The sequence below is a fragment of the Brugia malayi genome, assembly GCF_000002995.4.
Source record: "Brugia malayi strain FR3 genome assembly, contig: Bm_v4_ChrX_scaffold_001, whole genome shotgun sequence".
NCBI lineage: Eukaryota > Metazoa > Nematoda > Chromadorea > Rhabditida > Onchocercidae > Brugia > Brugia malayi.
In genome coordinates, this window is record NW_025062479.1 from 22,213,008 (window position 1) to 22,238,166 (window position 25,159).

Here is a 25,159-nt window from a genome sequence, read left to right on the forward strand (position 1 = left end):
TAGAAGAATACCATAAGCTCGACGTAATCATTCTTGTACTTCTGAAAGAATTTGTGAATGGGGAGGATTAGGAATGTTTAATCGGTTATTTCAGTTGGAGATTGATAAAGTGAATTATGCACTAAGTTAAACGTAACGGAATGATATTCGAATAGTGGTCGGAAATTTATCGAGCATACAACTTATGAACAAAAACTAAGTAAACTAAGGATTAATTCAGACCACAGTATGGTATGAATTGAGGCTTGAATCCGAGTCTATCATTATACTAGAGAAACGAAAACTAGATTCACCAAAGAAGTATTTGAGAGTAATCAGTTCAGTAACTCAGGAGTACATTCTAAAAGTAACTTAAAAAACCTGAAGTAAAAATAAATGATTAATAAAGAAATTGGATTCAATACTCATAGTTCTTGCCAGAAGTTAATAGCATCAATCTAAAGTACCAAAAAAATCTATTTCCTAACACACACAGACAGACACAAACACACATACATACATACATACATCCTATGAAATGAAAAACATAAAAATTGTAAGACAGTGGTATCAATGTTGATTTCTAAAACAATTCATAATTTGATGAATCGAGAATTGAAACAAAAAATCATTAAGAACTATAAGCATACGTCAGTTCAGCGCAAAATTAGAAAGAATTTCGTGCAAGTTAAATCCTAGCGTCAGCGTCACGACGCCTTTGTTCATATTCTCCATCATGTTCTGACGGACTGTTATTCTCCCTAGGAAAAAAAAGAGTAAATAACAAGGTTAAACTGAACCTATTAAAGTAAGACTTAAATTTCTGTATAATGGAAAGGACAATAAACCTGTAAGTACGACTGAAATTAAAAAAGTACATTCTTGCCCGCTCTAGCACTAATTAATTACATTTCGCAAGGTACTCCTGAAACGAACCTATCCCTTTCATTTAAGGCCGCAAGTTCAACAACTTCCATTGGCGCCTGTCGCTGTCGTACCACATCATCTACATCATCATCTGAAATAAAATTGATATCAATAACTGTTACAGATCGGCATAAAAACGAGAGAGTGTTAGCTATGAGATATCTATGAACTAGAAATAGCAATTATGAAAACTCACCGTTTTCAGAATCTTCTAAATTCTGCTGATCAACCTGAGGTACTCCACCAACGTTCGGTACTTGTGCTGCATTATCAGCACTTGGCACAGCAGCAGGCCCTGAAGTCTGCTGAAGTGTGCCTTCCAGTGCATGAGCTTCAGGCTGCGGCTCAAGGAAATCCCAAATAAGTATCGTGTCATCATGGGAAGAAGACACTATTTGAAATTCATCAAACTGCAGACGAAAAACTCGACCTGTATGCTCCTGAAGTTAAAATATACCATTAGCTACAAAGTTTTTTATAATTTTCGTTAACGGTTAACTATGCTTCTAAAACATAATATGAGCACAAATCAAACACAGTTATCTTTCATTCCAGATTCTTTCACAACTATATTTCTCAGTTTTCAAAATACCATAGGTAGGCTAATTTGTTTCGAAGTATTCATTTTTCTGTATCTAGAATACAACACATATTATATTGAAGCTTCGGAGAAATATGCATCGTGCATCAATAGTGTTTTCCAGCAAGTTTTAAAAATGCATAGAGCAATGCATAAAGAAAGCACCTTACTTAAATTCACCATTATTTTCATTTTAAATCACTTACCACCAATGTTAATAAGCATATACTATCTGGTGGAGAACGCGGATTCATTGCTGCTTGAAGATCCCAAACTTTGATTCGTCTGAAACTATCGAAATCGAAAAAATACCATACATAGTCAAGAAACAAACCAAAATACAAATATGACAAGAACATACCCATCATAAGCACCAGAAACAATACGTTTCGAGTCGAATCGAATACAACGAACTAGTTGTTCATGACCTTCCAGAACTCTTAGACAAGCGCCTATTTCAATATCCCATAACCTGAATTATTCGAAAAATAACGTAAACACAAAACAAATGTGAATGTTTTTCCCAAATAATAAATATTTATCCATTCATTTTTATCGAAACTTTGAAGTGAACCTGATAGTGTTATCACTTGAACCAGACACAACTAGTCGGTCATGATACTGTAAGCATGCAATGCCTCGTCTATGACCGATCATAGTCCGTACAAATTCACATGTATCAGTGCTCCAAACCTTAAAACGTGAAAAAAAAAAAAATGTAATCTCCGAACTTTAATAAATAGAAGATCGTAAACTACTTTAAACTTGAAAAACCATACTGCCATTATTAGAAAATTGACGTATCACTTTTAATGTATGACAATATGTAAAATCAGACTTCATAAAGACAAATTGTTAAGTTTGAGAAAGAATAAAAAGAAGAGTCGGAGCGAAGAACCGCACTGAGAGCAAAAGTTTAATATCACAAATATCTGTAATAGGAAATCAGTGCTCACTTTAATTGTACGATCACCCGAGGCTGAAACAATATATTTGCTGTCAAAATCTACAACATTAACAGCAGCGCGATGAGCTACAAGCACACGACGTACGTTGATTTCACGTGGAGAAATCATACCCCAAACTGCTATTGAACGATCCTTAGAACTGAAATATTCACAAATTACTGAATATCTCCTGACTGTAAATACCAACAAATTTCCATTGGACGGATTCTAAAATAATTCTATATCGAAAGCGTACCAGGTAACCATCATGCCATTTTGGAAACGTAAGTGCAAAACTGCTTCAACGTGATGCATCAATGTATGCAGCAGTTCTCCAGTGTGCACATCCCACACTCTACAAACATTTCAAAAATTTAAAGTTATAAAAACTGAAAAAGTCATAGTAAAAGAAAAAAGAAAGTCAAAAAAAAAAAAAGTTTTATAAAAATTATGATCCCAGATAAAAATAATAAAGACATTATGAAATACTTGATAAATGATCAAAATGTTGCGAAGATAGATATCAACACTATCTAAAGAGGAAAAACTTAAATGTGACCAATTGAATTTGAAGCAGAAAGTAATGTCATAAAGTTGTTAATCTACGATTCAACATGTTGTCTGATCCAACATCAACGAAAAAGTAAAAAATTTGATTTCTCAAATAGTGAACACAAAGTTAGTACAATGTTTACATGCCTTACTGTAGTATCGCTACTTCCACTAATAATGACTCGATCATCATACTGTAGACAAAGCACCGAGCCAGTGTGTCCACGTAAAGTTTTCGAACATTGTAAATCTTTTCGCTGCCAGATCTTGATTGTGTGATCTCGTAGTCCCGATATTATTTTATCGTCATCATACTGTAGACAATACACACCTAAACAATTTACTATCTTAATGCAGCAGAAAAAAATAAAAGCTTAATAGTCAAAAAAATCTCTAACCAAAAAAAAAAAAAAAAAAAAAAAAGAATTTTCTGACATATTTTCAATGTCGTAAGCAACAATTTTCACAACCAACACTATAAAGCAACATATGAAGAGTCATAAATGAAGCACCTCTACTAGGTTCTGAATGACAAGTAATACGGGATAATACATGCCGTCCATTTTGCCAATTAGATTTGAGAGATTCAATATCTTGATTTATTTTGGGATACAAATTTCTATAAAAATGATGCTGGGCTTCTAGTGAATCTACTGTATTCCTGAAAAAACACGAAGTTTTTTAGCATTAATATTTAAAAAATTAACATAAGGCTAATCAATATTCAATTTTCTTCGAATCCACTATTACAAAAAATCCTCTCAGCAAAGTACCAAACTAATATTTTCACGATACAGTGAGTATCCATATGCTTTCATACTATTATAAATTTCGGCGAAAAAAAAAAAATCTCTAATCAAACAAACTAAGATATGAGAGGAAATAACCTGAGCTGTTCGATAAGATTAGGAGGATATCCCAAATCTTGAAATATTAGTGTATGAGCTTTTTCCTTTGAAACAAATAAGAAGTTTCGCCTAAAACCATTATCAGTTGGAAAAGATGAAAAAAAAAAGTGTTTTATCATGTCCATTAAATACTAGACTGGTTGCCGAACCAAAGAAATTTTAAAATTTCAAGATCGAAAATATTACCATCCACGTTTATCTACTACTCCTTTCCATACCGGGTCAGTCTGAACGTTTCGTTCAATCAATCGGCGCCACAGCTTTCCGTGCGATATGATTCGCCGCCAAGTACGACTGACTTTTTCACTTGAATTCAGCCAACGAGCATCAAGGAACGATAAAACATACCTTGCTAGTCGATCTGAAACAAGACGTCGGTCCCGATATTTCTACATCGAAAACAATCAGATTTTTGAAACAAAAAATATTATCCACTTTCATCTATAACTGTTCTAGTTTTCTTAGCGATAGGAGTACAAAAAACGGCTAAAATCAGCAGAAACCCCAACAACAAAACCAAAAGTTCTTTGTCTGGTTTGCGTTCGAAACAAATTTTACAATTTCTCGAAAACACATTTTTTTTTTTTTTTTTTGAAAACCTGGTAAGAAGGCGATGAAATCTCGCTGCAAAATAGGTTTCAAAAATGCATCTATTTGTCCGTGTTGATCATGGCACATACTACGGATAAGAGTTTTGACGAAATCCACCTGATCTTGATCCGTCCAACTGATGAACTTCTGAAAAAATAAATTGTAATAGGTAAAATGCACAAAATCTAGTGCTTCTGTCCTCAAATATACTTTGCATGACAAATGTATAAATCAAAAGACCTTTCAATTTCATAATCGTAGAAATATTCCAAAGCGTTAACTGGTATAATACCACGGAATTCTTATATTCCCTTTAAGTGAAAGATACAACAAAACCATCAAGTATACTATGTAACTTCATACTAATCCTTATAAATTAAAAAAACTAAAAACTGATGCAGTTCTCAAAATAACTCGTGTATCTTAACTGTTTAATGTAGGAATATGTGAACGCTAAGTACTACTCCATGTTTAAAAAGCACAAATATATTAGTCAAAGCAAGATAAGATGGAAGAATCTTCAACATCTTTTATTTTATAAAGCACGCTGCAATCGACATGGATCTGAATGCTTTAGTATGCTTCAAATATAAGGTCAATAACTCACTTCTAGTACAGACTGACGCTCGTTCAGGTAAACTGCACTCAGATTTTTTTCTTTTTCTCTGAGAGAAAGGTCTGCCATAAGTTCAGCTGTTGATTCGCCCTGAAGCGATTCAGGCTGTAACGAATAAAATGTCAAGAATTTACCATACTCTGAACTCTAGGAGATTTAAATAGACCAAAAGCTGACATAAACAGTAAAAGAAACATTAAACTGGTACTATGTTCACATACATGAGTCATTCAATATTTACTAACACCCTTGTTTTAAAAATATTCTGACAGATAAAAATCAAACTTTTACAATTAACCTAAGATAATTCTGCTTTTTATACTAACAGAAAAGGTGCCTCTTCAACGCTGAGTGCTTACTGCTGAATTTACTATATAATTTTTTCTGAGCTGTGCTGCAATAGCTTTACTGTTAATTTCCACAAAAATTTCCAGGATATCAAATTCTGCATAGACATGAACGCGAAAAACAATATCTTAAAGATATTATTTTATACTTACATATTAGTGTTCAACGTGTTTTTATCAAGTTCTATGATATATTATGAATTATAACTTCTTTAGCATTTTAAAAATATTTGGAATGGAAGTGATTACAAAGCATATAAACAAGAAGCATAAAAAAAGGTCTTTACAGCTAACATGGCTATGTCGAGATGAATCGGTCAGCAATAACTACATCACAAAAAAAGGAAAAAAAAAAGAAAAAACTAACGACGACTTCGTCCGAACAACTGTAATGGTCTCCTTGATTGTTAGGAAGTGTATTATTCATCGTTGACATTGCTATGCTGATTGAAGTTTTTCTTCGTTCTCGAACACGTGGCCCTGAGAAAAAGAAATATACAACATACTGTTAGAGAATCGAATAGTACACCACAACAAATGACGTCATTCTTGCTATTAAAGCAATTAAACATGACAATGATAAATTAAAAAGACTAGACAATGATAAATTTTTTTGCAAATGCTTACAGTTAGATTAAATCATGAATACACATTGACATCATGTATGCCTAGTTATATATTAGATATCCGAACTTTAAGTAGAACTGTTAAAATCACTACTCTACTACCTTCAACTATTACGTTATTACTGATAATGAAAATTTTTAAAACTCAGCAACTCCCAAATGTTATTTTTCATCAAATACTTATAAACACTCAATTGAAGCTTTTAAAAATTTTTGCATACAATAAGGAAACAACTGGATCTAATAACCGGAATACCGGATTAATCTATTACGACACACACACCGAGAAATCCTACTCCCCTCCTACCTATGACATTTCCCTCCATCACTTTCGAATAGAGACAAAATATGAGACCTGCCTCATCCAACGATAACGCTACAGTTTTTGTAACATAAGATGACAGAACATGCATAATTAGGAGTGAGCAGGATGCTATGCAAAACAGTTCAGTAGTTTTGAGGAGAGTGTTGAGAAGTAGTGGATTTTTAGTAGTAGATTAACGGTTATCATGATGAATCGATATCATTTCATTTCTTTTCTCTCGTTCGGATATAGCGGTCACTCTGAAATTTGGTACTATCGGATAGAGAAGTGCGATAATTCACCTTGGAAAGTATTACTTACTTTAACTTTAATACTTTACTTTACATTTGATAATTTAACATTCAACAATTTGATCATTAGGAATCACCGAAACACTGAATTAATGAATTTGTATTTGCAATGACTTTTCTTTCAAGCAGAATTAATCCAAAATTCTCAATTACTAATTTCGAGTAGAATGAATGACTACTTTTGTGGTGAGCAATCTTTATTTTTGATGCTTTTCAATTATTTATTAAATATGCCAAGCATGCGTCTGTACTTGTAATATTATGTGATCGTCGTTACGAGCAATTCGTTTTTTCTTATTAAAATTAAGTATATACTTCATAAAATATAGACATACATCATTTCTCTATTTCAGATATTGTGAATCACTTATCGCTTATTAACCAGCAGTCATATTTCATAAATGAAATGAAAGTGGTAAGATTTTATTCACCATTTATTTCTCATTCTAAAGCAGAGTAAAGCTGTATTTTTAAATTACTTTACACAAATCAGTCATTTTACTAATTTAATTATAGTCCGTCCGTAACATATTATGAGCAGATCACGAATCATTCTTTATGTATTTCAACGGTTGTAAGTTTGACTGTTTATTTCAGACTACGAAATCCATTTTGTGTACAGATCATGAAATTGCTATTAAAACTCAGCCTTATTCATCAAAAAACAAAGGTCACTATATCTTTTGCTTGAAATTTGTTACAAAATAATGAATTTTAGTCTACTTTTAATAACTCTGGGATAATCCATATTATATTACTTTAAATAAACTCATTGGATAATTTTACTTATTTTTTAATTACTGGAATTGCACTAGAATTATATTTAACCAGCTTCTGTTAAGGTTAAGTTTTGATGCGTAAATGCTATACCGTTTTCTGATTTTCCTTCCATAGTAGTATTACAGAATATGGCGAACCTCCTGACGTCTTCTGTCTTGATTCATCTTCTATAGAATTTTTGTATTCGATATTTGACAATCGATTTTCTGCCAAAAACAATGCCAGTAGGTTTTTTTTTTTTTTAGGAATAAAGAGAAGATGTAAGTTTGAAGTGAAGTGTGCCTGTCTTTTCAATGTAATTTAAGATAACTTATTTTTGCACAGTGTGTTCTTTGATGTTTTCTTAATGCTATTTATTAAAATTTTCTTATTTTGTATTAACTGGTTGTAAAGTACATATAAATTAGAATAATCCTACCATATATGATGCCCAATACCAAAATATATTCAATTCCTTCTGCTGGTTGTTATGTTCTTTAGCTTCCAACTAAAGTTTTTTTTCAGAAACAAATACAAGTGAGTCATGTAAGGTAAATCGCCAAAATCAGAAACTGGTTCGTAAAATATTTGATTTTTCTTGAGATTATCGGGCATGCGGCTTGAGATCGAGCATGAATGTTTAGTTTTACAGGTTCCATGTCTGCCTTGGCAACAGTCTCTACATCGTGTTCGTGGTAGAGTCAAATACCACATAGGAAGACTGACGAATCTTAAGAAAACTATTGGGTCTGACAAGTTGGATGACTGTGAGCAAGAAGTGGTTTTTTAATACTTTCATATTTGTTATATTTTTGTGCAGTAAGACCCGATAAATTTTATAGGCTATTTCATGGCCTTCATTTTTTTTTTCTCAAGTTAGAAAATATAAGGTGACTAATCTATTATTTGAATCCTAAAATTTAGTAATTATTTAGATTTAGAAATTATTTAGTAATTATTTAGATCTTAAAACAAAATCAGGCAAAAGAAATTTTCAACAAGATACACAACAGACATGTGCAAATGCTGAAAGAACTGCCAAGTGCTGGAGTAGCCGAGTTAGTAATTTACTAGAGATAAATTGAATCTTTTGCAGCTAATCAATTTTCTCCTGAAGGTTAAGTTAATTGATGAATGTTCAGTTTTTTTTTGCTATATTTTTTCTGATGGCAAACATTGAAATAAGGTGACCTTGTTAGTGGCAGGCATCGATTTTTCCTTGTAGCCTTCCAACTTGTAACCTTTCAAAAGTTTATTTCTTGTGCTTGGGTTTCTGCAGATGTTGTATAAACAATTTCTTTGCTTGTTTCAGTTTCTCTTTGATTTTCTGTCATAATATTCGAGTGAATGGAGTGCATTTTGTTGCTTTGTTTTTGTAACGAGATTTTCAACGTTGAAGTAAAACTAGCAGAAGGAAAAACCAAAGAATTTAAAAAACCAACCAAATTTTTGGGAAAAATCTTTTAATCCAAAGAAAGAAATTTTAATTGAACCAAATTCAAATAACAATATAATTCTAGCTGAGATGATACTTCCTGAATTCTCTTCTATTGCTAAGTTAGGGAAGAAATGCCATTTCTTTGAAGGTAACATGATTCTTTTTTGGCTGAGATTAACTTCCTTAGCCAGAACAGATTTTTGCTTGGCTTCAAAATACAGATAGATTTAGATTATGTGTTAGTTGTTTATGATTAAAACTTTATAAATGTTGGATTGTTAAAAAAAATTTTTTTCTCGTATTTTTTATAATTTGTGCATTTAATAGTCTAAAATAGTGTATAAATATTACATGAATATTAACTATTTAGACTTATGGAACATGAAATAGATCGTTTTGCAAACGGATTGCCGGTGTATAGCATCAGAGAAGACATCAAGAATATACTGTGCAATGAGGTTGGTGCACATTTTCTGTCTCTTCCGTGATTTTATTTGATTTTTTGTTTTTTAATAGTTTTATTTTTGCTAGAAATTATGCTAGGAGTAATCTTGTTATCAAAGTTGTTTCAGTGAACAATATTCATATTTGATTATTCTTCTTTTTTTTTTTTTTCAAATTTAATTTGTTTTAAATCGCAAATTTAGGGAAGAGTATTGCTTATTGTGGCAGGTACTGGTTCAGGTAAAAGTACACAAATTCCGCAGTATTTATTATTCGATGGTATCATTGATTCTTCAAAGAAAATTCTGTGTAGTCAACCACGCAAGGTTTTTCCTTTAACATCATTTGTTGGAGTTTTATGTAACGTAAGTGGAATTGCTTTAGAAAGAAATATAAACATTCTTATAGACTGCTGTACATGAACTAGCCATGAGAGTGAAGAAAGAAACATCACTGAATAATTACTGTTTCGTGAACGTCCCCGTATATAAAGAAAATGGGTAAGCATTTACATTTTGTTAGGATGGAATAATTTATTACAGCTTACGATTTGTGTATATAATTCAGAGCTTAGTCTTGGTACATACTCTTTAAAATGTACTATAATTGTTGATATTTCTTTTCAAACTTCAAATAATTGCATTATGATTATCCCCTTTTATTTCCATATTCAAGTTATCTACACCAATTAATATATTTCAGGAATAAACCTAATCTGGATGCAAAAATAAATTTCATAACAGTGAAGCATCTTTTGGATTGCATAAAACAAGATCCTATATTGTCACAATTTGGATGCGTTGTGATTGATGAAGTTCATGAGAGGACTGTCTATACTGATTTATGTTTAGGATTGATGAAAAAAATACTTAAATTGCGATCGGATATGAAATTGGTGAGTTTCGCTAGAAGTTTTATAATGAACTAATAGTTTTCAAGTATTCGCTTCTGTTTTTGAATCCTAATGTGAATAATCTTATTTAGGTGATAACTTCTGCAACACTAGACCCAGAATTATTATTAAATTATTTCGCCGAGTTCCAAGCAAAAAAGCTAGAAATTCCAGGACATCATTACTCCGTCAAGATTTGTTACGAGCCACCCTTTTCTAGATGCAAAGGGTTGGTTTAAACATTTTTCACAATCATAAATTACAATATAAATTACAATCATAAATTGTAAAAGTTAATTTGTACTTTCTAAATTGTCCCTCTTGCACATATTTCGTAGGCATGTGGGTGTCTCCATTAGGTTAACATATGCTTCACAGCGAGCATATAACATGTTTTATAAATCACTTCATTATGATTCAGTTTTGTTGCTGTGTATTATTCCACTTATTCCTTTTTTTGGTTCCTTAACTACAAATGTATCTAAGCTTCCAACCTTTGACAGATTATTTTTAGTAATTTGATCCAAGCTGTTTCTGATTTTGCTATCTCTTTGGTTAGTCCTTTATAATTTGTTTCTTTTTTTGCAGAACTAGAACTTTAATACAGGATTATATTGATCGAACAGTGGAAAAAGTAGTAGATATTTGTAAGAGTGAAGCTGAGAAGCAGCCTTTTGAAGAAGATATTGCTTGGGAAGATAGCTTGGAAATACATGCAGCACACATTATGGCTTTTTTGCCAAAGTAGGACAGTTATTTATTTATTTATTGCTTTTTTTTCGGTACTTTGTGGATCTAAATTTTTGATGCTTTGTCTAAATTCTATAATTATCCGTGTATTACTCAAAGTTTGATATGTAGTAACTTTTAACTGCTACTTAGGAGTCTAACATATGGGTCTAACATAACTTATCTAATTCAAGAATAGCTGCACAGAATTAATCCTGTCCTGAAGAAATGAGTATTTTATGTCCTCAGAAATCTGTTCAGGTATTTTGTATTTATTATCTTCTTTCTCTTTGTTTTCGTGCAGTTTCTCTGAAGGTCATTTTTAGTTCTTATGAAACGCTAATAGCTGAAGAACGCCTCTCCGAGCGACTAGCGGAACTTAAGCACAGTGTGAACGTGAAAATCATGACATTACATGGAAAAATGCCAGATGAAGATCGAATTGAAGTTTTTGCTCCTTTGCAGCCCGAATATCATCATAAGGTCATTACGCTTTCCAAGCTTTCTTGGTTTATTGTTATTGTCATCTTACAGATGTGCAGTTTTCATCTTTAAAATTTCATTGCAGGTTATTTTTGCAACAAATGTCGGTGAAACTTCAATTACTATTCCAGGTGTTCGGTACATTGTAGATTGTGGCTTAGCGAAGGTATGCGTATTTCCTTATTTTTATTTCTTTTCAAAGTCCAAATGTTTACAATTTTAAGAGAGAAAAGATGAGAATCGATTTTTTCGACTTCCTGTTATGTATATTCCTGCAAGTGATTACTTGTATTCAGGTGAAAAAGTATGATACTATAAAACGAAAATATGTCCTAGAACTGAGTTTGATATCGAAGTCTGCAGCAGAACAACGGACTGGAAGAGCTGGGAGAACAGCACCAGGTTTTAGATTTTTTTATTTAGAAATATCTTCTGAACATTTGGAAGAGGGATGTAGTCTGAAGTCACACGTTTCAAATTTTTCTAATTGATAGAATTAGGATCAAATTAAAATAAGACTTACGAGGTGTCCATCGGGTATGGGCGTATGAGGTAGAGAAAAAAAATGGTGTTCTTGAATAAGCTGAAGAAAAGTGATTCAAAAATTAGCTTATTAATTCTAACTGCTTAGGTTTGATTAATTTACATAAGGAATAAAAACGATTAGTTTTATCTAAACTTATCTTAAAGAGAGATGTAATATTTACTTAGCTTTCTTTGAATAACATCTGTTATGGTCGGTACAGTGTAACTAAATTTTGCTTAGGAATTTGTTATCGTCTTTACTCGAAAGAGCAGTATGAGGAAATGGAATCCAGAAACGTTCCAGAGATCCTTCTTACCAACCTTAATGAAGCAGTATTGCATATGATAGCAGCTGGTGTTATGGACCCAACGGAATTTGATTTTGTTGAAAAACCGAATTCAGGAGTTTTGATGCATTCGATGTCACTTTTGAGGTGTGATTTTTAAAACACATTTTTTTTTTTTTTTTTTTTTTTTTTTTTGTCTGTAATTTTCCAGATTTTGAAGAAATGTAGCTGCTGAATGAAACATTTTAGGTCGTTGAAAGCCGTTGAGTGCTGCGAAAGTATGTTGGTTTTAACCCAGCTGGGTAAAAAGATGCAGCAATTACCTGTGGAACCACGTCTCGCAAAAATGGTTTTAGATTCTGTGCAGTACGATTTAGTGTCTGAAACAGCCATCATCTGCGCATCTATTCACGTCGGGTCGCTTTTCAATCGTACGAATAAACAAAATGTAATATTTTGAAATATATTCTGATAGAAAACAACTTCATACAGTTTCTTGTTTTTCAAATTACTTTATAGTCAATAATATTTTCATTTATATTTATATTATTTGCAAGATTCTCTAAAATCTCACTAATAGCTTCGGAGTGAGAGAAATAGAGAAAATAGGCGTATTATTCTTTTATTTTTACAGAACAAAACTTTTGGTCAGTATACTTTTCGCATGTCATTCCTTTTCACTTATTAGTGTTTCATTATCCTTAAAGTATGGCAAGATACTTCATATCTTCTCGCCTACTTGTGTTAGTGAAGCATTAAAATAAAAGGCAGCAATTTCTCCATATAGTGAGATTTTATCTGGCAATAGTGGAATATCTCATATTTCTGATGTGTGAAATGTTATTATGAGATAATTTGTTGTTTCATTTCAGAATTTTATTCTAGCAGATCAAAAGAAACTATCATTTTGTGAAGATAGTGGTGATCCAATGACATTTTTAGCGGTACTTTAATTTTTTTTTTTTTGATGCATAATTAATGAATTAGTCTAAATGAACTTTTAAAAGGATTTAAATCTTATAGCAATAAGATCCTTTTTTACTTTTATTAATTTGTATTTTTTCTATTGCCTTGTTTCTACTAGTAATTGCTCATTACTGTCCCGAAAAAGAGGGAGGGCTATTGTTTATTTCAGTATGTTGACATGATAAGTTGTCAGTTTTTTGCAGCTATGTGTTGTATGGCTGGTTTGTTTCATTGTAAATATAAAATATACTTCAGGTATTCCTGCGATATATAAGAACACCAAAAAGTCGATTCAAATATTGGTGTTTTGAAAATTTTGTAAATTCAAAGCATATGAAATATGTGTTTAACATTGCTTATAAGATCTGCAAAATTATTTCTCGTTTTACAGTAAGTATGCATTAATCTTTTCTTTTCCTGTATCCTGTAAATTATTGTCAACTTCTGAATTTTTTAATTGACGTTTTGTATATTTTTTGGTACATATCATCTATTTTAGAATATAAGCTAGATGCATAAGTTTTACACAAGATTCCAATTGAACTGTTTAATTCAGGGTCGTAATGTGGACCTAAACAAGATTGATATTTCGAGAGCACGAACAGTTATTCCCAATCTTTTTTGTCAATCCTTTGCAAATAACCTGGCAATGTATTCCGGTTTACCGGAGCGTGGATATTATGATTTTAATGAGAAGAAATATGTGTTCGTACGTTGCTAGATATTTCAAAACTGACATAATACCTCCAACAAGTTCAGAATTAGCAACAGGAAGTGTACGGAGTTATAGATATTCCACCACTTCCAATTGTATAGAGTTGATAGTCTTTTGATCGTAGTTCTCTTCTAATTCGGATGGTAGTCTTATCAGATGCAGTTTTGACAGTGTTGCTAAATTTACATGGTTTCTTTTCGTTCTAGTTTTCACCTAATTTTGCAGATTCATCCATCGTCAGCTTTGAAATACAGCGACACAACTCCGGAATTTATTGTTTATGAGTGTTCGATATGCACCTCAAATGATTTCGTATTTAATGTGTGCGCTGTGGATCCCTCTTGGTTACATGAAATTGATCATTATGTGTTGGAAGAGGTAAGAAAGGTATGTTCACTCTTATTATTCGTCGAATATGCTATTTTTTTATGAGGTAAAGGCAGATTCATAAGATTTTCCTTATGATATATTCTTCTATCGTGTAAAAAAGTTCGCTACTTCATAAGTATTCGATTAAACTTGCTAGTATCTATTAACATTTTATTCTTACTCTTATGATTTAATAGTGAATTTCATGGCGATGTTTCAAGATCAAATTTTTTGCAGAATAAATTAGTACCGTATAACATTAGATGTGGAATTACTACGAAGAATTGGATTATGTCGCATAAAGATATGCTTGAGCAAGAGGTATATAAAAGATTTAAAAGTTTCGCTTCAAAGAAGAAGCGTAGAGCATTACATGTATTCTCAATTTTCATCAGGAATAAAAGGAATAAAAATTAACTGATGGTAAACTTTTTTGTATATTTATTGTTGTATAAAACACAAAAGACTTTTAAATCAGTAATAGAAGTCTTCGCCGTTGCAGTAAATTATGTTTAGGTGGGAGTGGAATGTGTTGGAAAGAAGAGATTTAATGATCCATATCTCAGACTTCAGATTTATACTCCAGTTAAAGATCTCCCAACAGTATGAAATTTTTTATTTAACAAGTGATATGCTTTTATTAAATAATTACGGTGCAAATGTTTCATAATAATTTGGCAAATAATGCAATGAATTCCATAAAGTACAAATTTTTGCTCTGGAAAGATGAGAATATGGACATTTCTTGATCTATCAGAATGTTTTTGATTGTAGCTGCATTTTCAGTTAAAGGCATTTATTGATCGAATTATAGAAGAAAAAATGGATTTATTGTGTAGGAAAACGAAAGAAGTGCGAATAATGCATGCAGATTACATGGTCAGTACAGGGTTATTCTATTCTCATAATTATTGGTAAAGAATTAACTTTGAGAAAAAATATTGTTATATTGTTTATGATTATGATGATGTGAAGATTAAGCATTTGAACTTTTTTGCTATAGTTTAATGTTTCTTAACATTTTCTCACCTACAAATAGAGATGATTTGCATGAATTCTCATTTCTAGTTGCATATGTCTGGTAGTGGTACACCTCTGGAAATTTTAATGCCCGGTGAATTCTGCAGTATGTATGTTGGAAGAGATGATATTAACTGGGCAGTTGATGTTGCGTATCGAACGAAAGTGGAAGAATACTTCAGCAAGGTTTGTTTTTTTTTCAATAAATTGGATAAATGTTTGCTTTCTTCCTCATTGCAATGGATAATATTAAATGGAGCATGTTGATTTATTCAAAATTATGTCAAAAAGATTATGGTCTTAATAAATATTGATTCTAAGATGGTATTCTAGCGGCTTAGAAGAAGGTTGCATACATTTGTGCGTTTGTGCATCCAGTATTGAGTTAGGAAATAATATCTATCTATAAGAAATTCATTCTTGCAGTTTGGAAAAATCACAGAATTCGTGACTTTTTATGAAACAAGTCAAAAGAAAACTGGACATTCATGCTTAATAAGAATGGAAAATAAGGAAGCTGCAAAACGTGCTTTTGTTTATAACAGAGAAAACCATTGCGATTTCAATATTGAAGTTTGTTCTGTTTGCTCATTTTTCAATTTTTTTTTTTTTGGTAATTTAAGTACTGCTTTATTATTTTTCGTTTCATATAGCTATTACCAAGCTCTCTTTACCATACTTTCTATTTTCATTATTATTTGAGTTGCATTTTGATTATTGAAATTTTTACTTCAGCCTTATTTTGGACGAAGGTATCTGAACAAAGAAGGCACATACCATCCATCTGCTTACCGATTACTGATTAAGTGGTGGCGTAGACCCAGTAATGGTTATGGTGAAGTAAAGGTCATTTGCTTTTTAATTAATGCTCTTAACAAGATAGTTTGTCAGTTGGGGTTCGAAATACATTTGCTGTCCAACAGTCTTTCAAATCAGACAAATTTTTTTATCATTTTTCTCTAACTCTTTCCCTTTGAGTTGATTAAAGTGAATAATTTAAGTTGATTATATCAAAAGTGACAACATGATGAAATATGGTAGTCTGTTACATCTTTTTCAGTTAAAACCTCATGATTTCCAACTAAGGACCTATGCTTTCAACGTGCTTTCAAAATATTTGGGTCGTTTTCAGCCATCATTGCTATCAGAAAATGTGGTGGTAAGTATCAACATCTTTTTTTCTCTTTTTTGTTCATTCACGGATCTTTTGTTTAATTATCTATTTTTATAGGAACGAGATCCGAATTTAAGCGTCGATGACTTATGCAGGGTTTGATTTTAATTTTAAAAATATAATTTTATTCTTTCTGTGTTTCATGAAAACAGTTTTTAGAATGCTACATTTGGTTGTCGATTTTTTTTTTTTGCTTTAGATACAGCTGCGCTCTCTTCCACTAGATATTGACGATAAAAGATTGCTTCATATTTTGAGACCAATACTGAATGAGTATGATATAGAGTTCGATGAAATATATGTGGTACGAAAGAAGAAATATCCTGTTGAAAGCGAAAAGTATTTTTGGTTTACCTACTACAGTTATACAATTTCGTCAATGTTTTATCAGATTTTTTCAAAGTTCAGAAATTTTTTTTCAGAGATTTAGAGGAGCTTTCTCAACGAATCTCTAATCATATTACAAGAGTTGCAAAGAATGCAGGTACAATATGCTTTTTTTGAATAGACTCCAACTTGAAGAATATATTAGTCGAAAATAAATCTATAAGAACTAGCATATTATATAGCACACTCATTTCTCTAATTATTATGCATTGGAATGCATGTTAATTTTTTGTAAATATTCATGATTGAAGATAATGTTCATTATCTGAATAATAATATTCATTTTTTCAGTAGGTAGTAATGGTCATCCATTCGAAGTTAAGATACGCACACCAAAACATAGTGGTGAATTTGAATTTATGGCATTTGTTCTCTTCAATGATATGAATATTGGGATACATGTGGGTAATGCATTGAAAGAAGCAGCGGAAAATGGCATAGTTTTAGAAATGGGATCAGGAAACTATATGCACGAAGTTTGCTTCATCAATTTGTTTCCGATCTCTTTTTAACAATCATTCTGATAGTTCAATTATTACAATCACTAGAAGAATAATACGATAATATAATGTGAATTATCACATCCCTTATGAGACACTGACACATGTTAGGTTCTTTGGTCAGCAAGTTTATATTAAAGCACATATATTCACTGGAATTATCGTTTAGTTATTTTAGGCTTATGTGCAACAAATGTTTCATTACCAAATGAAAGTTCCAATAATTCTCTTCAAAGCCATTTTTAATGATTTGAAAGATATTTATAATGCAATCGATCATGAACACATTCATTTTGACTATCGCAATGATACGTACAACAAAATGTGCCATCTCTTCGTTTCTGGGGAAAACTTTGAGCAAGTTCTTAATTTTTTATTTCTGACGAGTTGCGATATTTATCTTTTCTCTTCTACAAAGTTAGCCACATACTAAAATTTATCCATTTCAGTTATACAAACAAAGTAAAAGCCGCGATTGACAAGGTAATCGACGGATATACAATCAAATGTAAAGATGGTGAAAGAGTGGACGATGCTGAATTACCCTGTCATCAGTTGCTTACAAAGTAAATGACCTGTATTTGTTTTCTCTGCATTGAGAAATAATGGTGGTGACCTAGTTTCCTGGAATCAAAAGAGCCTTCCGAAACATCATATATGAGTATAATTTTCAACATAATAGTAGTAATCAGTCTCCCATTAAATTTTTTTATAATGTTTCAATAGAACACGATAGTACAAGCGATCCTGATATGAATTGTCAAGTACGCTGTAAATTCAAACAATATTTTGACCAGTTTGTCATTAAAAATATTAAGAAATCATGGCATGCATCATAATTTTTAGAACTGGTCGAGATTTTCTGTACAGTCTGTCACAAAGATATGCAATATTCCTGAATACATCTCCTTATAAGATGGAAGTGAAGATTCAAGGAAGTGTTTTCAATGTCGAAAGGGCTAAAACAGAAATCAAGCATTTCTTGCGAGAATGGTAATCAATTTTTAACATGTCCTTTTGCTCGTTTCAGTAAATTTCTTTGATGGTGCTACAATAGAACAATGTTACAGATTGTTGAATTTGATATGCTGTTCTTTGAAAAATTCATTAAGGATTTTTTTTTAGTCGATATTAAATATTATAGCTCTCTGAATTGTATTTTAATAATTTTTCCTCACTTGTTTATGTTTTAGGTTGGATGCAGACGTTAGTCACATTTTGATTCTACAGCCACCAGATTATCAACAAGGAACATTGAAAACTCTTCTAGCTCAAAATGGTTATGATCTTTATTCACTGGAGAAGCAGTTCGGTTGTGGCTTACATTTAGATGCTAACATTGCTAGGCGCGAACTGTTATTTATTGGCAAGGAAGCCCAATTCCAGGAGCTTTTAGTTAGTTATTTGAAAATTTCCTATCTTCATAACAGAAACTCCTATTTATTTGGTGTAATGCGCAAGATTGTTTGGAACAGTTAGTTTTAAATACTCATGCGGTTTGCTTCCATAAACTTATCAGTTATCAAATTCGGAGTAAATTGGTTTTTTGTCCCACTAAAATACGATTTATTTGTCGGCATCAATTTCTTAGTCTAATAGAGGGTTCATCATGTGGAAATACGTAGGGGAAGTCTTTATAATAGGAATTTTTTCCTTTTGCATAGTTTTGTACATCGGAAATTCGTTTGTTATCGTTATATCATTTTAGAAGATGCTGCGTTCTATTTCTGACAGTATTCAGTCGAGTAATTCCTCAGAGAGTTCTTTCAATAAAATTGGGGCACCGGACTGTGTTGTTTGCCTTTGTACGGCAGATTTGGAAAATTACTGCTTAGAGGCATGCGGCCATTATGCATGTAAATCGTGTTTAAATATGCAGGTAAGTTCTTTTCTGAACATTTTAAAGTTAATTCATCAAAATATGTTGCATGTTTGCCTGGCCTTAATTGTGAAAAATAGAAATCCGGCACTGTTACTTAGTTTTTTTGAATTCTTAGTCCGATTATCTGATATTTCATTATATATATCTAGAAATCTGTTAATAGAGTTATTGTAACTTTTATCCAGCGCGATAATAATTATAATTTTAATATTAAGAGTTTTGAATCTTTGTTTGTTATAATTATTATATGATTCCTGTTGTGAGTTATTCCATCTCGTTCATTTGTTTTTATATGCTTAATTAATTCAGCTGAAGGCATCAATTGAAACGCGTAGTTTTCCAATTGTTTGTGTTGCTTGTGAGAAACCATTTACATGGTCAGATCTGGAAGTTCTTGTGCTTGGAGACTTAGATCGCAACAAAGATGAAGATTCGGAGAAGTTGCAGTCATTATCAGATGCATCTCTGGCTTATTTCGTTGAACGTCATGGAGATCTGTACAAGCACTGTATAACTCCTGATTGTCGAGGATTACATTGTGTTAGTTATTCGAATACTTTTGTTTTTTTTTTTTGTGGCAAATTGATCGATACAAACTTCTTAAACCATTTAAACACTTATCTCTAAAATTTAAGGTCACAGCCGATGCTGGTTTGGGTAAATGTAGTTTGTGTGGTCGTGTGCAATGTACTAGATGTGGAAAGGAGGAACATGAATCAATAACATGTGAGGAATACGCAAGACTAAGAGCTGATGCTGATGAATCGGTGAGAAAATGGATACAGTAAGTTTTATTTCTCTGTTCTCATACTAATTTTATGGACTTCCCATGGATATTTTTTTTTAATAATTTAAAACAGAAATATAATTTTGGGACGCTGTAGTTGTTAAATATGTTTGGAGGTGGCATCCGAGAGAAGATGGTTTCCAAGAAAGCAATTTCCGGTAAAACAATAATAATTAAGGGAAACCTGAGAGAGCTTTTTCAAGAGATTGATACTTAATTTTTTCCAGTATGCTGCTACCACTGCCACCTGAAAGTGACGATGTATTTTTATACAGATAATAAAAATCTTACGATACTGTCGATATTTATGTTTCTGTATTAGATATTTGTTGATCGTGCTTGTACTAAAAAGAATTCTGTAGCTACCAATAACATATTAATTTAGAGAGGATCAAGCTAGGAGGCGAATATGTCCAAATATAAATTGTCAAACTGTCATTGAAAAGTTGGAAGGATGCAATCACATGCAATGCTTGCGATGCAAACAACATTTTTGTTGGATTTGCATGTTTTCTGTGAGTTATCATATACTTACATGTGTTTCATGTTCTAGGAACCTGGATTTGTTCATTTAGTTGTTCTGTCGATACATTTTGATGTCATTACTGCAGGCTGCAGAAAGCAATGAAGTTTATGCTCATATGGATGCGGTGCACGGTGGATCAGGAGCTGATATGCATGACTTGATGGATGAAATGGGAAATGATCCGCTTATTCGTGAATTAAATGAGAGACAGTATCCGGCGCTATTGGTAAGTTCAAAAATTAATCCTATATAGTATTATGATCTTTTGTGACGGATCATCTTGACTAAAAAAACTTAAAAAAAAGGTTCAACTTTGTCATTTCCAACTATTCTTTAAGTTTTATCGAAATAAATTAGTGTTCGATAGATCTAGGTTAACAGCAGCTGTGATTTGTTGTAATTCTTGTCTTTTCAGTTAGATGAAAGGTTCAACTTCGGTGAGGAGGCGGGATTTTGGGTAATGCCTGACGAAGATACTGATGATGAGGCGCAGGCACTGATCCTGGATGATGATCAAGATTTCCATTTTTTTTGAATTCCAGCAAGATTTGAATGGACTTGTTATTAAAGAACTACATGAGCTAAAAAATATTACATGAATTTTTATTGCTATATCATCGTGATACTTTGAAGAATTCCAGAATCTAACTGTAATATATCTAATTCTTTTAAATGTTAAACTGTAAAAAATTGCAACATTCCTTTATGGTGTAAAGTATATGCTTGTATTCTCAAGTTTGCATTTCTTTGCGCTTTCAGCAAAATCTTAAGATATCTCATTATTTTATTTTTGTTTTAACTTATATTGTTCAGACATTTGGCCTTACTGCTTTTTTATGTGGCGACTTTTATATATTTTAATATCTTTGGACACGAAACTTCCGGTGCAAGTCGCCCGTTTAATCCATTAAAGTTTTAGAAAGGTATTGTTCTCACACTTTAATAAGTTTATGTGTGATTGAAATATTTATTTTACTGTTTTACTTTCATACATGATGATGATTCACTATCAGTCTTAACATCAGTGAATATATACGTACAGTGTCATATCAAGACAGTTTTTCAAGATGCAAAAACGGATTTTGATATTTCAACGGTTCAGACATTTTTTTCTTTTTTTTTTCATAAACACATTTTAACCAGCGCTCTTCAGCAGGAACTACTAATTTGTGTATCACAGTTGGAAATCAGGGGAATGAAATTTTGATTGAATGAATTGGAAATTCTCTGTGGAACTTTTCAAAAACTTGTTAAACCTTAGGTTCTATAAGGTTTGCTCTGGTGGAACAGTTGTAAAGAAGGTCCTTAATGGGACAGTAACGGATTATATTTCAGATATTTCATTTCTAGTTTTGGAAGTATTTTACTTTTGAAATGTAAGAATTTGTAAGAAGGACTGAAAATAGTATATATTCGGTTGCGTAATAGAACAGACAAATTTCAACGTCAGTTACGTGTTGATTTCTCAGTATACATTATATAGTGAAATTTTAAAATGTATAGCATAATCGATCTCGTCTTCTCTTCCACTTATATTTAAGCTTCCGCTTACACTTACACTTACGCTACGCTTAGTTTTGATGTATTCTAGTGTATTGTTAAAATGACATTACATAATGAAAATTCCACAACTGTTAAATTTTCAAGAAAAAATTTATTCATTTGAAAATACAAATGGAAATGTATTTCTTAGATCTCTTAGAAATGACTTTTTGCAAGGAGCCATTTTGTCGTATATATATTTTTTTTGCATTGTAATAAGTAATATTATTAAAGATTTCACCATATGCTTTTCTTCTTTAAAAATTTTTCTTCCATTTTTCAAAAAGTTCGAAAACTTCTGCTTCAGCTTCCATTATTGAAATATTTTTTCTTTCGTTCTTTACTCTCTGATTGCTCGATTCATGATACGCATTATAAATCTCCACAATATACTAAAAAGTATACTTTCAAAGCAAACAAAAATTTGATGGTATTAAATTTCAGTAAAATTGTAGTTAATGCTAATAAATTATAGCATTTAAGTTATTAAATAGAATAAAAAATCACTTAGAAATGCAAAAAGTAAATTAAGATTAAATGAAATGATCCTTATCACCATTTTCTGATAAGGTTTATCATTGTTTCTTTTTTTTAAGTCTCTAACGTTTTATAGAACACCTTTCGTTGCCTGCTGAAACGATCTGCGTGTAATTGTTTCTGATGATTATACTGAACCCAATTCATTGTGCTAACCTGAAATTAAATATTTATTTATACCTAATTCAAATATATTAGGCTAAAACTATGTAACAATCATTTTAGACAGCCAAGTGTATCTGATATTTCTCCTATTTTCATAGGCTTAATGAATCATTTTGCATGCAATTTTAATTGTTTGCAAGCCATAAAGAGGAGATAAGCAATAAATGTAATATTCATTAGTTACAAATAATTCATTCCAATTTTTTTTACGCATAAATCTTCATCATTTTTAATAATTAACCTTAGTAATATCAACGAAAATTGTAAATGCAAAGAAATACGGAAATATGTAACAAAAGAGAATTGTCATCTGTCACATTACAAACTCATTAAAACATTTTATTTATATTTCTGTTGCACTAAATAGATAATTGTGTTAATTGATAACAAAATTTGTTTCAGTTTGTATGAAATGACACGATTTCAATGCAGAATAAAAAAGAAGTAGGATGAGTTAATTGGATATATATTCATCATACTTATCAATGATAGCATTAGCAATGATCAAATGACAGTGAAGTTAGTTTTACATTTATTATATTAGATCTATGAAGAAGGCATATCAGTAATATCAATGCTTTTTATCATGACTCTCAGATTAATAATCAGCTAACTATGCTAATTATTATCAAGCTTTTTATGATAATTCTTAGATTAATAATCACATTAACTCTGATTGATAGCATTGAATATGTGCAGAGAATCTTACTTTATTCTCAATACTTTTGCTAATGGAAAATGATGAATTTATTAAGCGCTACCTTACACTTGACAATTTAAACTTATGATTTGATCATTAGGAATCCTTGTAAATAAGTCTGATTTAAAATGATATGTTGATGTTGTTTACAGTTAATTTTTCTTTCAAGCAAAACTGATGCAAAATTTTCAACTATCAATTTCAAGCGGAGTGGATGACTTTCCTATTAAGTAATTCTTATTTTTGATGCTTTTCAAATTTATACTACGCATCCACTGATTGATTTTTTTCTATTTCATTTCTTAATCAATAAGGAATTAACAAACTGTCTCAGTCTTTTGAAAAAGGTATTGATATTTGCAGAATATAAGCATCATTACTTGCTGAAAAGGACGAAGAGGAAGAATTAATAAGTATACTGAGGTCGCAACAAACAGAGATCAAGTCGAGAAGCATCAAAATTATGTCCGTTTCACCTGACTAAAGATGCTCTTAGTATTTAAATGTTTTTTTCTTTTTTTTTTTTTTTTTTTTTTATTCATTTTCACTAATAAAAAAGAAATTATGATTGATTGTCGGCTTTATTTTTTATATTAGTTTTACTTGTGATAATATTGTAATTGATGGAAGAGCAAATACAAAAGAAGAATCTTGTTGAGATTATGCTTGTATAGATGTATTCATTAAGATAGGAAAATTGTTTTAAAAAATTCACACCTAAAATATCATTGTACAAAATATCAGCTTAATAAAATAGATTTCACCTTCAAAGTGTAGTGTTTTAATTCATTTCATCTCTTCTCTTCTACTCGAATCCATTATGAGGTTTGAAAAATGTAGTTGCTTTTCTCTCAGAATTCATTTTTATTTTGCATCATATAATTCTTTTGTTTTGTATTGATTGCCCTTTGCTATCAGAATTTTTTCATTTTGTATGATTAATTGTGCGTTTTTATATATGTTTAGCTATTTTTGCTGTTTCTTTTCTTTTACAACTTCCAGTTACAGTCTTATTTTTTCAAGAACAAATATAAATGAATTCTGCAAATAATGCGTAAATTTGTTTATTTTAATGATTGCAGGAAAGATTCTCTATGTTGATAGAATTGCTTGTGATATGTAAAGGAAACTACTGAACAACTTGAATGATTGCAAACACAAAATGAATGAAGTTTGAAATGAATGGTTAGCAGTAACGATTATTATTAAAATAAACTGTGATCATCAAAATTATCTTGCAAACTAATTTCTGTCATAGTATCTATGATTTTACGTTTTATGCAATCATAATGATAATTTCAATTTGTACATTTAAATGATATTATATAACAATAAACATAATAGAGATCCCATGATTTCTATGCCCTTACTATAGCACTATATCTTCTTACTATGATTCTTAAACTTAGCATCATGCATTTAGCTGTTATCTTTCTGTTAAATATGCTTTATTTCAGTCATTCAGCTAAATGAAATAATAAGTTATATCAATTCTATTTCAATTTTACATGTGAAGAATCGTATATATAGAAATGCCAAAGATGCAAACACAAATGCGCATAATCGAAATATAAGTTATTTGTACATACTCTCTCATCATTCTATAATTTCATTTTTTTTTTTTTTTTTTTTTGAAATTTTACC

At 31.2% G+C, this 25,159-nt stretch overlaps 3 protein-coding genes across 6 annotated transcripts; 1 reads left to right on the plus strand and 2 right to left on the minus strand.

The window, feature by feature from the left end:
• Positions 1 to 667: 667 nt before the first annotated feature.
• On the minus strand, positions 668 to 5,883 carry Bma-lin-23 (the record flags this gene model as incomplete). 2 transcript variants are annotated; one of them, XM_043075748.1, is made up of 15 exons in its annotated part: positions 668 to 740; positions 916 to 997; positions 1,103 to 1,346; positions 1,693 to 1,771; positions 1,848 to 1,958; positions 2,061 to 2,179; positions 2,443 to 2,593; positions 2,690 to 2,788; positions 3,133 to 3,316; positions 3,498 to 3,646; positions 3,873 to 3,962; positions 4,080 to 4,254; positions 4,493 to 4,631; positions 5,092 to 5,190; positions 5,815 to 5,883. In XM_043075748.1, 15 exons carry the CDS (start codon positions 5,881 to 5,883, stop codon positions 668 to 670), a joined length of 1,863 nt encoding a protein of 620 aa, XP_042931682.1. The 2 variants fall into 2 exon arrangements, with proteins under 2 accessions (XP_042931682.1, XP_042931683.1); XM_043075749.1 differs by having other exon boundaries at positions 5,092 to 5,205.
• A 1,211-nt stretch (positions 5,884 to 7,094) lies between these two features.
• On the plus strand, positions 7,095 to 21,106 carry Bm6894 (helicase, putative; the record flags this gene model as incomplete). Of its 3 annotated transcripts, none has more annotated exons than XM_043075751.1 (42): positions 7,095 to 7,103; positions 7,286 to 7,358; positions 7,594 to 7,692; positions 7,973 to 8,022; positions 8,100 to 8,225; positions 8,411 to 8,505; positions 9,256 to 9,343; positions 9,533 to 9,655; positions 9,738 to 9,829; positions 10,032 to 10,224; positions 10,314 to 10,450; positions 10,810 to 10,965; positions 11,277 to 11,433; positions 11,519 to 11,599; positions 11,730 to 11,835; positions 12,200 to 12,392; positions 12,495 to 12,693; positions 13,118 to 13,189; positions 13,467 to 13,601; positions 13,768 to 13,920; positions 14,152 to 14,313; positions 14,533 to 14,616; positions 14,812 to 14,898; positions 15,082 to 15,174; positions 15,364 to 15,501; positions 15,742 to 15,888; positions 16,051 to 16,161; positions 16,376 to 16,474; positions 16,547 to 16,585; positions 16,689 to 16,828; positions 16,912 to 16,973; positions 17,168 to 17,352; positions 17,555 to 17,700; positions 17,826 to 17,942; positions 18,223 to 18,369; positions 18,570 to 18,771; positions 19,085 to 19,255; positions 19,568 to 19,798; positions 19,894 to 20,042; positions 20,431 to 20,560; positions 20,657 to 20,797; positions 20,987 to 21,106. In XM_043075751.1, 42 exons carry the CDS (start codon positions 7,095 to 7,097, stop codon positions 21,104 to 21,106), a joined length of 5,238 nt encoding a protein of 1,745 aa, XP_042931685.1. The 3 variants fall into 3 exon arrangements, with proteins under 3 accessions (XP_042931685.1, XP_042931684.1, XP_042931686.1); XM_043075750.1 differs by having other exon boundaries at positions 14,152 to 14,304; XM_043075752.1 differs by lacking the exon at positions 7,095 to 7,103 and having other exon boundaries at positions 7,247 to 7,358.
• A 1,264-nt stretch (positions 21,107 to 22,370) lies between these two features.
• Positions 22,371 to 22,797, minus strand: Bm87 (Uncharacterized protein; the record flags this gene model as incomplete). The annotated part of the gene is made up of 2 exons (XM_043075753.1): positions 22,371 to 22,505; positions 22,732 to 22,797. 2 exons carry the CDS (start codon positions 22,795 to 22,797, stop codon positions 22,371 to 22,373), a joined length of 201 nt encoding a protein of 66 aa, XP_042931687.1.
• Between the last annotated feature and the right edge of the window lie 2,362 nt (positions 22,798 to 25,159).